Source organism: Bufo gargarizans, chromosome 2 (assembly GCF_014858855.1).
Source record: "Bufo gargarizans isolate SCDJY-AF-19 chromosome 2, ASM1485885v1, whole genome shotgun sequence".
Lineage (NCBI taxonomy): Eukaryota > Metazoa > Chordata > Amphibia > Anura > Bufonidae > Bufo > Bufo gargarizans.
This window is the reverse complement of record NC_058081.1, coordinates 228,819,332-228,831,963: the sequence shown is the minus strand read 5'-3', so window position 1 is coordinate 228,831,963 and position 12,632 is coordinate 228,819,332. Positions and strand designations below refer to the sequence as shown.

The 12,632-nt window shown below is 48.7% G+C and overlaps 2 protein-coding genes across 8 annotated transcripts in view; one reads left to right on the top strand and one right to left on the bottom strand.

Annotated features, from left to right (window-relative positions):
- Window positions 1–5,371, bottom strand: part of MCM10 (minichromosome maintenance 10 replication initiation factor) — a 58,616-nt gene extending 53,245 nt beyond the window's left edge. For 3 of the 4 annotated variants that reach the window (XM_044280083.1, XM_044280086.1, XM_044280084.1), the window contains exons 1-3: window positions 5,186–5,371; window positions 4,867–4,911; window positions 3,079–3,384 (exon numbers count right to left, since the gene is read on the bottom strand). In XM_044280083.1, the coding sequence (XP_044136018.1) occupies window positions 3,079–3,384; window positions 4,867–4,873 (313 nt within the window). In that variant the 5' untranslated portion in view covers window positions 4,874–4,911; window positions 5,186–5,371. The remainder of the gene's footprint in view (window positions 1–3,078; window positions 3,385–4,866; window positions 4,912–5,185) is intronic. The other variant, XM_044280085.1, reaches the window with a different exon arrangement.
- A 179-nt stretch (window positions 5,372–5,550) lies between these two features.
- The window catches only part of THAP9 (THAP domain containing 9), a 30,538-nt gene continuing 23,456 nt past the window's right edge, over window positions 5,551–12,632 (top strand). For 3 of the 4 annotated variants that reach the window (XM_044280082.1, XM_044280081.1, XM_044280077.1), the window contains exon 1: window positions 5,551–5,592. The gene's annotated coding sequence lies outside the window, so the exon portion shown is untranslated. Of the gene's footprint in view, window positions 5,593–9,140; window positions 9,254–12,632 lie in introns of those variants that run through there. The other variant, XM_044280078.1, reaches the window with a different exon arrangement.

The following is a 12,632-nucleotide window of genomic DNA, read 5'->3' as shown; positions in this document are numbered from 1 at the left end:
CAGGGTTTTGGGGGCACCCGTGGGATCAGACATGCTGACAAGTGGTCGTACCTTGATACAGGGACAAGGGATTGCAGCGGCTATGACCAGTGGGGTTAGGAGAGGGTTAACAGCCCTACCAGTGCCTCAGAAGAACGTCAGGTCAGATCCCTAGGAGCGAAGGTCCAGATCAGCAGCCGCGAGGCAGCCAGAAAACCAGCGTGCGTCCCCAGCGATGCACCGGTGTCTCCCACGTGTCTCCACTTCAGTCCGGAGTGAGGAAGCGCGGCAAGCTTGAGCAGAGACGCGGGAACAAGCTCCGCCCCCTCCACGCTTGAATGTTTCATAACGAAACTCCGCCCCCATGACGCGCGCGCGAAAAAACACCCGCACCCCGTGCTGCCCGAGATTCCCAGGCATATGTTGTCAAAGAAGGGCCCGCAGGCCCCAAAAGCGCGGCGGTATAACCGGACGTCGGAAGGTAAGGTGGTCACCTGACCCCCGTCCCGCCGAACCGCCGATGCCGGGCCTAAGCCCCGCCCCCTCGATCACGGTACGGAGCGGGCGGCGGCGGGGAGGTAGTAAGAAGCAGGGGCTATCTTTTAAGCAGCGGGCGGCGGCGGGATGTGTAAGATCGGGAGGTACATGAAAAGCAGGCAGATGGGGAGATCCCACAGAGCGCTCTGAGAAGCGCAGGAAACGGCCGACCACGGGTGCCCCCCCCCGAACCCAGTGCAACAGGGACAGGGAATGGGCTGGAAAAGCCATCTTACCTGTCTTCACCCTCATTTCCTTCCAGCAGGGTCGCCCCTTCAGCCCCTGGCACCGCAGTGGCAGGAAGCTGGAAGAGGGGCTTGGCGTGCGGGCGACCCCCTAGCTGGCGGGATGTAGGGGAGCCGGTGCTGCCCAGATCCTCCTATTGCTTCAGTGGGGGAGGCAGCAGCGCAAATACGTTGGCACTGGTGCAGCTCAACCCCGGGAGAACAGAGAGGTCCAATGCGTCTCTGGTATCCCTAGGAAAAAACAAAAATAAAATAACAAAATTAGAGAAAAAATTAAAACAAGGAGAAAACAGCCCTGCAGTAGCAGGGGGTGTCTTGCCTCCTTGGACACTAAGCTAAAAACTGGTAGCCTCTATCTCCAGGCTGAGGGTATAGCTGATGGAGGAGGGGCTTAACAGTTTTACTTAGTGTCACGCCTCCTAGGGAGCTGAGCTATACCCAAGGTCTGTGTCCCCCAAGGAAAATGGGCGAGAAATTGATATTCTGGAATTTCATCTCCATTTGCCATCAACTCTTGGGGAACACCTAAAGGGTTAATTATGTTTGTAAAATCTGTTTTGATTACCTTGAGGTGTGTAGTTTGTAGAATGGGGTCATTTTTGGGTGGTTTCTATTATGTAAGCCTCACAAAGTGACTTCAGACCTGAACTGATCCCTAAAAAGTTTGCATCTAAACTTCTAAGGCTACTTTCACACTAGCGTTCGGGGCTCCGCTTGTGAGTTCCGTTTAAAGGCTCTCACAAGCGGCCCCGAACGCATCCATCCAGCCCTAATGCATTCGGAGTGGATGCAGATCCGCTCAGAATTCATCAGTCTGGCAGCGTTTGGCCTCCGCTCAGCAGGCGGACACCTGAACGCTGCTTGCAGTGTTCGGGTGTCCGCCTGGCCGTGCGGAGGCAAACGGATCCATCCAGACTTACAATGTAAGTCAATGGGGACGGATCCGTTTGAATTTGACACAATATGGCTCAATTTTCAAACGGATCCGTCCCCCATTGACTTTCAATGTAAAGTCTGGACAGATCCGTCTGAAGCTACTTTCACACTTAGAATTATTTCTACAATACAATGCAGACGGATCCGTTCTGAACGGATCCCATCATCTGCATTATATGAGCGGATCCGTCTGGGCAGACCCCAGACGGATCTGCTCTGAACGCAAGTGTGAAAGTAGTCTTAGCCTTGTAACGTCCCCATCGCCAGTCAGCACTGAAGACCTACAGTGTCTGCTCAGTAAGGCCTCATGCACACGACCGTTTTTTTTTAAGGTCCGCAAAAACGGGGTCCGTAGCTCCGTGACCGTTTTTCGTCCGTGGGTCTTCCTTGTTTTTTGGAGGATCCACGGACATGAAAAATGAAAAAAAAATCTAAGTCAAGCTTGCCATTGAAATGATAGGAAAAAACGGACACGGATCACGGACACGGATGACAATCTTGTGTGCATCCGTGATTTTTCACGGACCCATTCACTTGAATGGGTCCGTGAACCGTTGGCTGTGAAAAAAATAGGACAGGTCATATTTTTTTCACGGCCAGGAAACACGGATCACGGATGCGGCTGCCAAACGGTGCATTTTCCGATTTTTCCACGGACCCATTGAAAGTCAATGGGTCCGTGAAAAAAAAAACGGAAAACGGCACCATGGCCACGGATGCACACAACGGTCGTGTGCATGAGGCCTAAGGCCGAGTGCACACAGCCGTGAGCGGTCCGTGGTATGCCGGCCTGGATTCCTGCTGACAGCAGGAATCCAGGTCGGCATACCACGGACCGCTCACGGCCGCGGAACACAACCTAACCCTGCTGTAAGTGCACACTAATGTTGCCCTAACTGCAGCCTGTGTCATACTGACACAGAGCATAATGTATTAGCATTCAGGTGAATACTACACATATTAGGTATCCACATGACCATAATAACCTGAAGAATACTGTCATATCATTTAGTGTGAAACACTGCATAATAATAAAAAAAAAAACAACACTTTTCTACATTGCCACAGGAAGAAAAATCATGTAGGCCACACTGTAATTTATAGGTACCCTAGAACAATTCCAAAAATAAACATTTTGCCCTCATAAAACAAGGCCTCAGACAGCCACATCAATGATAACGTTATGGCTGCTGAAATGCACAAAGGCAAAAATAAGAAAAATGTTGCTGTCATTAAGGGGTTAAAAAGGGAGCTTACACAGACTGCAGATTTTTAAAACGTTATTATTGTGCAGCAGTCCTATCATACGGATCTACAGAACCTGGAGTATAAACAATACCTATAAGAGTCACATATAATGCATAAATGTGCAATGCATTACCTTCCAAATCTTCTCTGGATCTATCTTGGTTGGAAGATGATGACTCCTTTCTGGTCTCAAGTTCAGGTACATCATCTTCCAGATCATCAACATCTCCAAACAATGTTGTGAAGTCTTCTTGCACCCCTTCAGCATCCTGCCCTTCAGCTGCACTGTCGCTTTCATGATAAGAACCGGCTTCATCACCATCAAAAAGTTCATCATATGCGTCAGGCTCGCTGGAGGAGTCCGGGTGTCCGGCATAGCTGCTCTCAGTGCCTTCATTTTCTTCTAGCAGGGAGGTCAGCAGCTCCAGGTCAGCATCTCCTGATGAAGCACACAACTACTTTACCGACAGTCAAAACAGTAGAAATAAGATGTGTCCCTTTCTACGGAAATTAAACTGTACAACTGTATTGTGAAACATTCGGCAACCATCCAATGTAATTAAAGAGGTATTCCCAACTGAGGCAATTGGGGCATATTGCTAGGATATGTCCCCTTTGTCCGATAGGTGTGGGTCCCACCACTATATCAAGAACAGAGTAGGGAAGGTGGTGACCGGAGGACCCTGGGTTTCCCTGGGTCCGGCCACCACCAAGCTCTCTCCCCATAGAAGTGAATGGGAGCGCACCGCTCCCATTCATTTCTATGGGGCAGACATAGAAATGAATGGAGGGCGGCGGCACATGTGCAGTATGCCCTCAACCACTTTCAGGGCCCAGCACAAAGGACCTGCACCTATCAGATAATGGGGGCATGTCCTAGTGATATGCCCCCATTGACTGAGATGGGAAAACCCGTTTAAAATGTCTAATTATCTGTAAGATCTTGCAGTCTGAATGACAACAAGTGCCATCCAGAATCTGAGAAGTGAACTGGTACAGCCATAGTCTCTGTGAGCTAAACACATCGGGCATGCTGGAATTAGTGTCACTGCATCCAATAGACACCCCTCCCGCAGACTAGGGAAGGAACGGACATCAACTCCCGATTCTGCACTCTCACATGGTTCTTCTCAGCCAGTTACAAGTTCTGAAAACAATCATGTGACATACCCGCCACAATAAGTACCACATGATGTCTTTCAGTGTTGCGGACTGGCTGAGATCACGGGCTTAAAGGGAACCTGTCACTGGGATTTTGTGTATAGAGCTGAGGACATAGGATGCTAGATGGCCGCTAGCACATCCGCAATACCCAGTCCCCATAGCTCTGTGTGCTTTGCTTTTACATATATGTAAATGAGGCTACTGACATTTTCAGAGCCCAGCATCCTCCGAAACTCCGCCTTGCTCCCCGACGTCACAAAGCTAGAGCGCCGTAATCGTGCGATGCGCAGTGTTCCTTCCCTGTGCTGACATCAGCCTCAGGGAACGAACTGTGCATGAGCTAGCTCACGCATCGCGAGATTACGGCGCTCTAGCTTTGTGACGTCAGGGAGCAAGGAGGAGATTCAGAGGACACAGGGCGGTGCTGGGCTCCGAAAAATGTTAGTAGCCTCATTTACATATATGTAAAAGCACACAGCGCTATGGGGACTGGGTATTGCGGATGTGCTAGCTCTATACCCAAAATCCCGGTGACAGGTTCCCTTTAAGTCTTCACAGCGGCTTTGCTTGCCCCGACATGAAGATATGCATTGCAGGTAATGATTGTGAACGTGGTCAATCACGGCCAACCGATATGCAATATTTTTTTTTACCATCTAACGGGTGTTGCAAATCCAAACTCACACCAAGAAGACAGCAGGTCGTGGACTGATCGCACATGTTTTTTGGTCACCATGTAGCCTGTCTCTTGACTTACCCTCCATATTGCGTTGCAGTGATTTTAAGGGTAATCCACTTGAATCTGCAAGAAAAATTATCGAAATGAAAAACTTTAAAATCAGGAAGTTAACATGGGCTAATCTCCTGAGATGGCCTCTCTGAAGCAGTAGTGTGCAAGCTGGCTCAGGGCTCACCCCTTCAATCTGAGCCAAATTGCAATGTTATCAGGCACCCCCTGACTGACGGGTCTGGAATAGAAGCTACACTGTGAGGGTCTATATCTACAGAAGACAATACACCGTATAGGACCGGTGGCAGGTACTGCTCTACATACAGTACTCTGTGCAGGGATATACCTGTACGGTGCAGGCTGGCGGTTACACGTACAACTCCCTCTAATAAGAGCTGTGCCCGGGAGGAGAACGCACCGACTACCCGTACAGACTAGAGAAGACGCGCCAAGCGTTCAGCCTAAGCCCCGCCCCCCGTGTGAGGACATCACTACGTTTGGCGCCAGCGCTCCACAGACGCATACGTGCCAATCCGCGGTACAGTGGAACTAGAGGAAGACGCTCTGGGCGCACTCTATGGTAAAGGATCTTCGTTTTGTCGTTTCCCATTGGTTGAGAGAGTAGATGTCACCGGCGCCATATTTAATACTGGAAGGAAATGGTAGAAGCATAAGTGTTTGGGCAAGTTGCCCTCCCTGTATGTGTTGTGTGGCGGCCATCTTTTGGTTGGTACAAGGAGCCTCTCCTGTAAGGTTTGTGGTGAAGTTTGTATCCATTATGTAACTCACATGTGCCCCATTGTAGAATGCGCCTCCCTGGAGCATTGTCCGGGTGCTGGTGTTATGCTGGTTGCTGGAATCTGCTCATTGATAAGCAGCTCTGAAAATCCAGTCCTACTGGATGTAGAGTAAAGTAACTAGATGGATGGAGGAATTCTAGGGCTGTGTAGTGCTCCAGTTATCCGGGATATTGTGTGTGACCAGCTATAGTAACAGATGTAACAGGCTGCCATTCATCAGAACATCCCTGCTGCTCCTGGAGGTGTACAACAGGATGTCTTCTAAAAGCCAGGGTGGCAGCACAGGGCAGATGCCAGGAATTATGCAGATCACTGATAACATAGCCTGTAAAACTAGTACACCATGCAAAGCTGTGAGGTGGGACCTCCATGGTCGGAATTGTTTCTCACTTGTGTCATTGGTGGACATAGGATAGGCCAGGGATCAGCAACCTCCAGCACTCCAGCTGTTCTGAAACTACAACTCCCAGAATCCCCCTTTCACTTCTATGGAAGTTACAAGAATGGTCAAGAAAGTGTGCATGCTGGGGGTTGTAGTTTCCCAGCAGGTGGAGTGCCAAAGGTTGCTGATCACTGGGATAGACCATGGATGTAGCTGCTGCTGCCACTAGAGGGCGACACGAGGTACCTAGTATAAAGGACAGGAGAGGTGAGAAAATACCTAGTAGGGATGAGCGAATCAACTTCGGATGAAACATCCTAAGTGTACTTTCACACTTGCGGCAGAGGATTCCGGCAGGCAGTTCCACCTGGACGTAAACATGGCATTTGTCAGACGTATCCGTCTGACAAATGCATTGAAATACCAGATCCGTCTCTCCGGTGTCATCCGGAAAAAACAGATCCGATATATATTTTTTTTGCATTTTTAAAGGTTTGCATGCGCAGACCGGAAAGCCAGATCTGGCACTAATACACTTCAATGTAAATTAATGCTGGATCCGGCATTCCGGCAAGTGTTCAGTATTTTTGGCCGGAGAGAAAATTGCAGCATGCTGCGGTATGTTCTCCGGCCAAAAAACGTAAGAGGGACTGAACTGATGCATCCTGAATGGAATGCTCTCCATTCATAATGCATTGGGATAAATTATCAGCTTTTTTTTCCGGTATTGAGCTCCTGTGATGGAACTTAACAGTGATGGCCAGTTCGCATTGTTCGCCCGCGAATATATGCGGGCTGCCATCTTTTTTCACAAGTCCAGCGAGGCACAGGTAAGCCCTTACCTGTGCGCTAGCCGGTCTGAAAACAAGTGCGGTCAGCGGCAGCAGGCAGTTCCGAAAACAGCCACCGGGGGCCTTAATCGGGCTGTTCTCGGAACTGCCTGCTCCCGGTGACCGCATTTGTTTTCAGATCGGCTCGCGGCACAGGCACAGGTAAGGGCTTACCTGTGCCTTGCCGGACTTGTGAAAAAAGATGGCAGCCCGCATATGTTCACGGGCGAACAATGCGAACTGGCCATCACTGGAACTCAATACCGGAAAGCAAAAACGCTAGTGTGAAAGTACCCTTAGTAGATTTAGGCTACTTTCACACTTGCGTTCGGGGTTCCGCTTGTGAGTTCCGTTTGAAGGCTCTCACAAGCGGCCCCGAACAGATCCATACGGCCCCAATGCATTCTGAGTAGACGCGGATCCGCTCAGAATGCCTCAGTCTGGCACCGTTTGACCTCCGTTCCGCTCAGCAGGCGGACACCTGAACGCAGCTTGCAGTGTTCGGGTGTCCGCCTGGCCGTGCGGAGCCAAACTGATCCGTCCAGACTTACAATGTAAGTCAATGGGGACGGATCCGTTTGAAGTTGACACAATATGGTGCAATTTCAAACGGATCCGCCCCCCATTGACTTTCAATGCAAAGTCTGGACGGATCCGTCTGACTAACTTTCAGACTTCGAATTTTTTCTGAAAGATAATGCAGACGGATCCGTTCTGAACGGATCCCATTGTTTGCATTATAGGAGCGGATCCGTCTGTGCAGACACCAGACGGATCCACTCTGAACGCAAGTGTGAAAGTAGCCTTACATTAAACTTCATTTTAATACTGTACGTAGCAGGAGCTCCGTACAGTATTAGAATAAATTGGCTCAGATGAGCCAGAGTTATTGCTTTGCGAGACTTCGTGCAATAACTTCAAAAATTTATTTGTATTGTAAAAAAAACATTTCCTGAACTCAGGTTTCGTTCCAAGTGGTACTTTGGAACCAAACCTGAGTTCGGGAAATGTTTTTTTTACAGTACAAATTAATTTATGTAGTTATTGCGTGAAGTCTCGTGAGACTTCGCAGAGCAATAACTTCAGCTCATCTGAGCCAATACATTCTAATGCTGTACAGAGCTCCTGCTGCATACAGTATTAGAACGAAGTTTTATGCGAATCGACTTCAGATGTTTAATCCGAAGTCGATTTGCTCATCCCTAATAAGGGACAGTAAAGAACACAGGAGAGGTGAGAAGATACCTAGTATAAGGGTCAGGAGAGGTGAGCAGAAACCTAGCATTAGGGACAGGAGAGGTGAGAAGATACCTAGTATAAGGGACAGGAGGGAACACATGAGAGGTGAGAAGATACCTAGTATAAGGGACAGGAGGGAACACATGAGAGGTGAGAAGATACCTAGTATAAGGGACAGGAGGGAGCACAGGAGAGGTGAGAAGATACCTAGTATAAGGGACAGGAGGGAGCACAGGAGAGGTGAGAAGATACCTAGTATAAGGGACAGGAGGGAGCACAGGAGAGGTGAGAACATACCTAGTATAAGGGACAGGAGGGAGCACAGGAGAGGTGAGAACATACCTAGTATAAGGGACAGGAGGGAGCACAGGAGAGGTGAGAACATACCTAGTATAAGGGACAGGAGGGGGCACACGAGAGGGTGAGAACATACCTAGTATAAGGGACAGGAGGGGACACAGGAGAGGTGAGAACATACCTAGTATAAGGGACAGGAGGGAGCACAGGAGAGGTGAGAACATACCTAGTATAAGGGACAGGAGAGAACACATGAGAGGTGAGAACATACCTAGTATAAGGGACAGGAGGGAGCACAGGAGAGGTGAGAACATACCTAGTATAAGGGACAGGAGGGAACACAGGAGAGGTGAGAACATACCTAGTATAAGGGACAGGAGAGAACACATGAGAGGTGAGAACATACCTAGTATAAGGGACAGGAGAGAACACAGGAAAGGTGAGAAGATACCTAGTATAAGGGACAGGAAAGGTAAGAAGTGATTTTCTATCACCAGTGGAACACCCTGCTGCATTACTCTTTTTGATAAATGGGAGCCTTATGGCGGAATTACACAGCATAATTGTGGGGCCAGTTATCGTGAATGAACATTATTACAAACACCCGTTCCCAATAACAGGCTCAATGTAAAGGTGCTGGTGATGAACAGTATATTAAATTATCATTTCTGGGCACCAGTCATGTACTGTGTAAACCGTGATCTGCTGGCCAGAAGCAATGAATCTGCATGAGGATGAGCTGTGACATTAGCTATCATTGGAGGTAATCACTACATGTAAATGCAACTCTTCGCCTCCATGGACGAACAAGCAACTATCAGGAAGGATTGGTCCCATCCCAATAATTGCCAGCTCAATTCGCGCATGTAAGTGCGCCTTTAGATTGATAGAACATAAAATATATTTGTGATTAATATTTCCATTGATTAACATCTCTTTTGTAAACTCCCATGAAAGTTAATAATTGCACAATACAGTCCTGATCAAAAGTTTAGGACCACTTGAAAAATGGCAAAAAATCATATTTAGCATGGCTGGATCTTAACAAGGTTCCAAGTAGAGCTTCAACATGCAACAAGAAGAAATGGGAGTGAGACAAAACAGGCTGTTTTTCAGCTGATCAAAAGTTTAGGACCACACCTTCAAAAAAAAACGAAACCCCCCCCCAAAACAGAAATCCAACTTCCAAACATGAACTCAGTAATGAGTAGCTCCGCCATTATTGTTTATCACTTCCAAAATTCGTTTCGGCATGCTTGATGCAAGCGTTTCCATGAGGTGAGTGGGAACATTTCTCCAAGTGGTGAAGACGGCCGCACGAAGGCCATCTACTGTCTGGAACTGTTGGATTTAGATCAGGGGAACACGCAGGATGGGCCAAAAGAGTGATGTTATTCTCCTGGAAGAAGCCCCTTGTCCTGCGGGCATTGTGTACTGTAGCGTTGTCCTGTTGAAAAACCCAGTCGTTACCACACAGACGAGGGCCCTCAGTCATGAGGAATGCTCTCTGCAACATCTGGACATAGCCAGCGGCCGTTTGACGCCCCTGCACTTCCTGAAGCTCCATTGTTCCACTGAAGGAAAAAGCACCCCAGACCATTATGGCGCCCCCTCCACTGTGGCGCGTAGAAAACATCTCAGTTGGGACCTGCTTGTCATGCCAGTAACGTTGGAAACCATCAGGACCATCAAGGTTAAATTTTCCCCTCCCCCACGACAGCACCACTGAGAGATGGCTCCTCCTCCATGGACAGGAAACCTGTAGCATAAAAAGGTGGAGCCACTCTCCCACCTCAGTGAGGTTTCCTGTCCCTGGAGCAGGAGACTTGTAGTGTTTTCTTTTCAGGGACCCATGGCTTGGAAATCCTAGAGAGCCATGGGTCACGCCAGCCCTTACCGGTGGTTCACTGAGGGACGGGAGTTGGTCCGGGCCGGCTGCTGATCCTGGGGCTGAGGGCACCGGTCCCTCAAAGGAGAGGCCAGAGTGCTGCCGCAAGACAGGCGGCGAGAGGGAACAAGCCAAAGGGCTGTTTTCCCTGGATGCGCACCCAGCGGGGACTGCGGGCGAAGGCCGGGCAGTGGAGCGTGTCGGAGCGCCAAACCGGAAGTCGCAGGAGTGACGTCAGCTTTGACGTGCGTTCCACTGACGACTTCCGGTTCCAGGCCGGATATGTAAGTACCCATGCGTTCCAGCAGATCGGAACACAGCAGGACGGAGGAGGAGTGGAGTGGATAGCTGTGCTCTCACCTGATTACCAGAGCTTTGCCAGTTGTTTTTTGCCTGCAGCAGACTGAGAGGTTGGCGGCATCTTAAAGGCGCTCCCAGGGAACATGCGGAACTCTCGGAGGAGAGGTGCTGTTCCCTGCAGCATATTGATTTCAGTATTCTCTATACCTCCAGGATAAGTATGGAGGAGGAAAAGAGACCTGAGGAGACGGAACCAGAGAAGCAGCCGGTATAAGACGGACTCTGGATGGGGTAAGACAATGAGTTTTGTTAAATCACTGATTTGTGTCCCCTTGTTGGTTATAGATGGCAGCTAAAAAAGCCGCATCTAAGAGAAAAAACAAAGAGTGCGCTCTGTGTAGATGCCCTTTGTCAACGTCCTATAATAAGAAGTTATGTCAGGACTGTATTGAAAGAACCTTGGCGGAGGAATCCCCCAATCTGATGCGGGACATTAAGAATCTCATTAAAACAGAGGTTAAGGAATCCCTTAAGACAGCGAAAAAGTCAAAGCCGGTAGATAAAACAGACTCAGAGCCAGAGTCGGTTAGCGAAAATGAGGGGGATGACAGATCGGAAGATTCATCATTCGCGGAGGAGGAGCAGGAGAAGAAATTCCTGTTCCCAGTATCTGATACTGAAAAATTGTTAAAAACAATTAGAGCGACATTAGAGCTGGAGGACGCCAAAGAAGATAGGTCGGTTGCAGATGTAGTCTTTGAAGGATTACGGGAAAAAAAGAGAAGATGTTTCCCCTTGCATAAGAGCGTATCCGCACTGATAGAAAAAGAGTGGAAAAAACCTGATAAGCCCGTTCGAGGAAGAAGCTTCTACTTCGTGGGATAAAGCGCCAAAGTTGGACGTAGCCATTTCAAAAGTATCCAGAAGATCTTCATTGCCGTTTGACGACATGGGTTTTTTGAAGGATCCGCTGGATAAGAAGATAGATTCTTGCCTGAGGAATACCTGGGAAGCATCCACTGCCTCCTTTAGGCCCAACATTGCAGCAACCGTTACTGCTAGGTCCCTAGCATTATGGCTGGAGAGGTTAGAAGGTCAGTTAAGGGATAAATGCCCTAGAGACCAGATATTGAATTCACTTCCGACCCTACAGAAGGCTGTGGACTTCCTATCAGACGCCTCGGTAGAGGCAGTTCGTCTAGCAGCCAGGTCAGCTTCCACCTCTAATTCCGCCCGTAGGGCCCTCTGGCTTAAGAACTGGAGAGGGGGCGATATAGCCTCTAAACAACGCTTATGCAGCCTTCCCTGTCAGGGACAGTTTTTATTCGGTCCTGAGTTAGATGCTCTTCTAGAGAAGGCGGCTGATAGGAAGATGAGAATGCCTCAGGAGTCTTCCTTTTCGCAGTTCAGGCCTTATAGACGTCCCTTTCAGAACGCCCCTAGATCTCAGGGAAGAAGACAGCCGGGAGATAGAGATCAGTTTCCCAGGCCAAAGGGCTCAGGAGGTAGAGGCTTTATGTTTGGAGGTTCCTCTTCCTCTCAGAAAGATAAATCTTCCAAAAAGTGACGCCAGGTTACAGGTAGGGGGAAGACTAAGGTTCTTTCCCTCTGCCTGGAGAGAAGTCGCAGGAAGGTGGGTGTACGACATTGTTACAGAGGGCTTAAAGTTGCAGTTTCAGGGTCATTGTCCACAGAGGTTTGTGGTAACAAAAGAGTCCAGACAGTTATCAAAAGAGGTAGATCTACTAATAGAGAAAAGGGTGTTAGCCCCGGTACCAAGAGCAGAGCAGGGAGTGGGTTTCTACTCCACGCTGTTCTTGGTCAAAAAACCAGACGGTTCCTTCCGAACAATTATAAATTTGAAACATTTGAACAGATACCTAAAGATAAAAAAGTTCAAGATGGAGACCATAAAATCAGCGATTCATTTAGTTTTCCGGGGTTGTTTTATGGCGGTAGTAGATCTAAAGATTGCATATCTTCATATCCCGATGCATCCCTTTTTTCAGAAGTTCCTGAGAGTGGCGGTTACGGAGGGTACCAGTATCAGACACCTT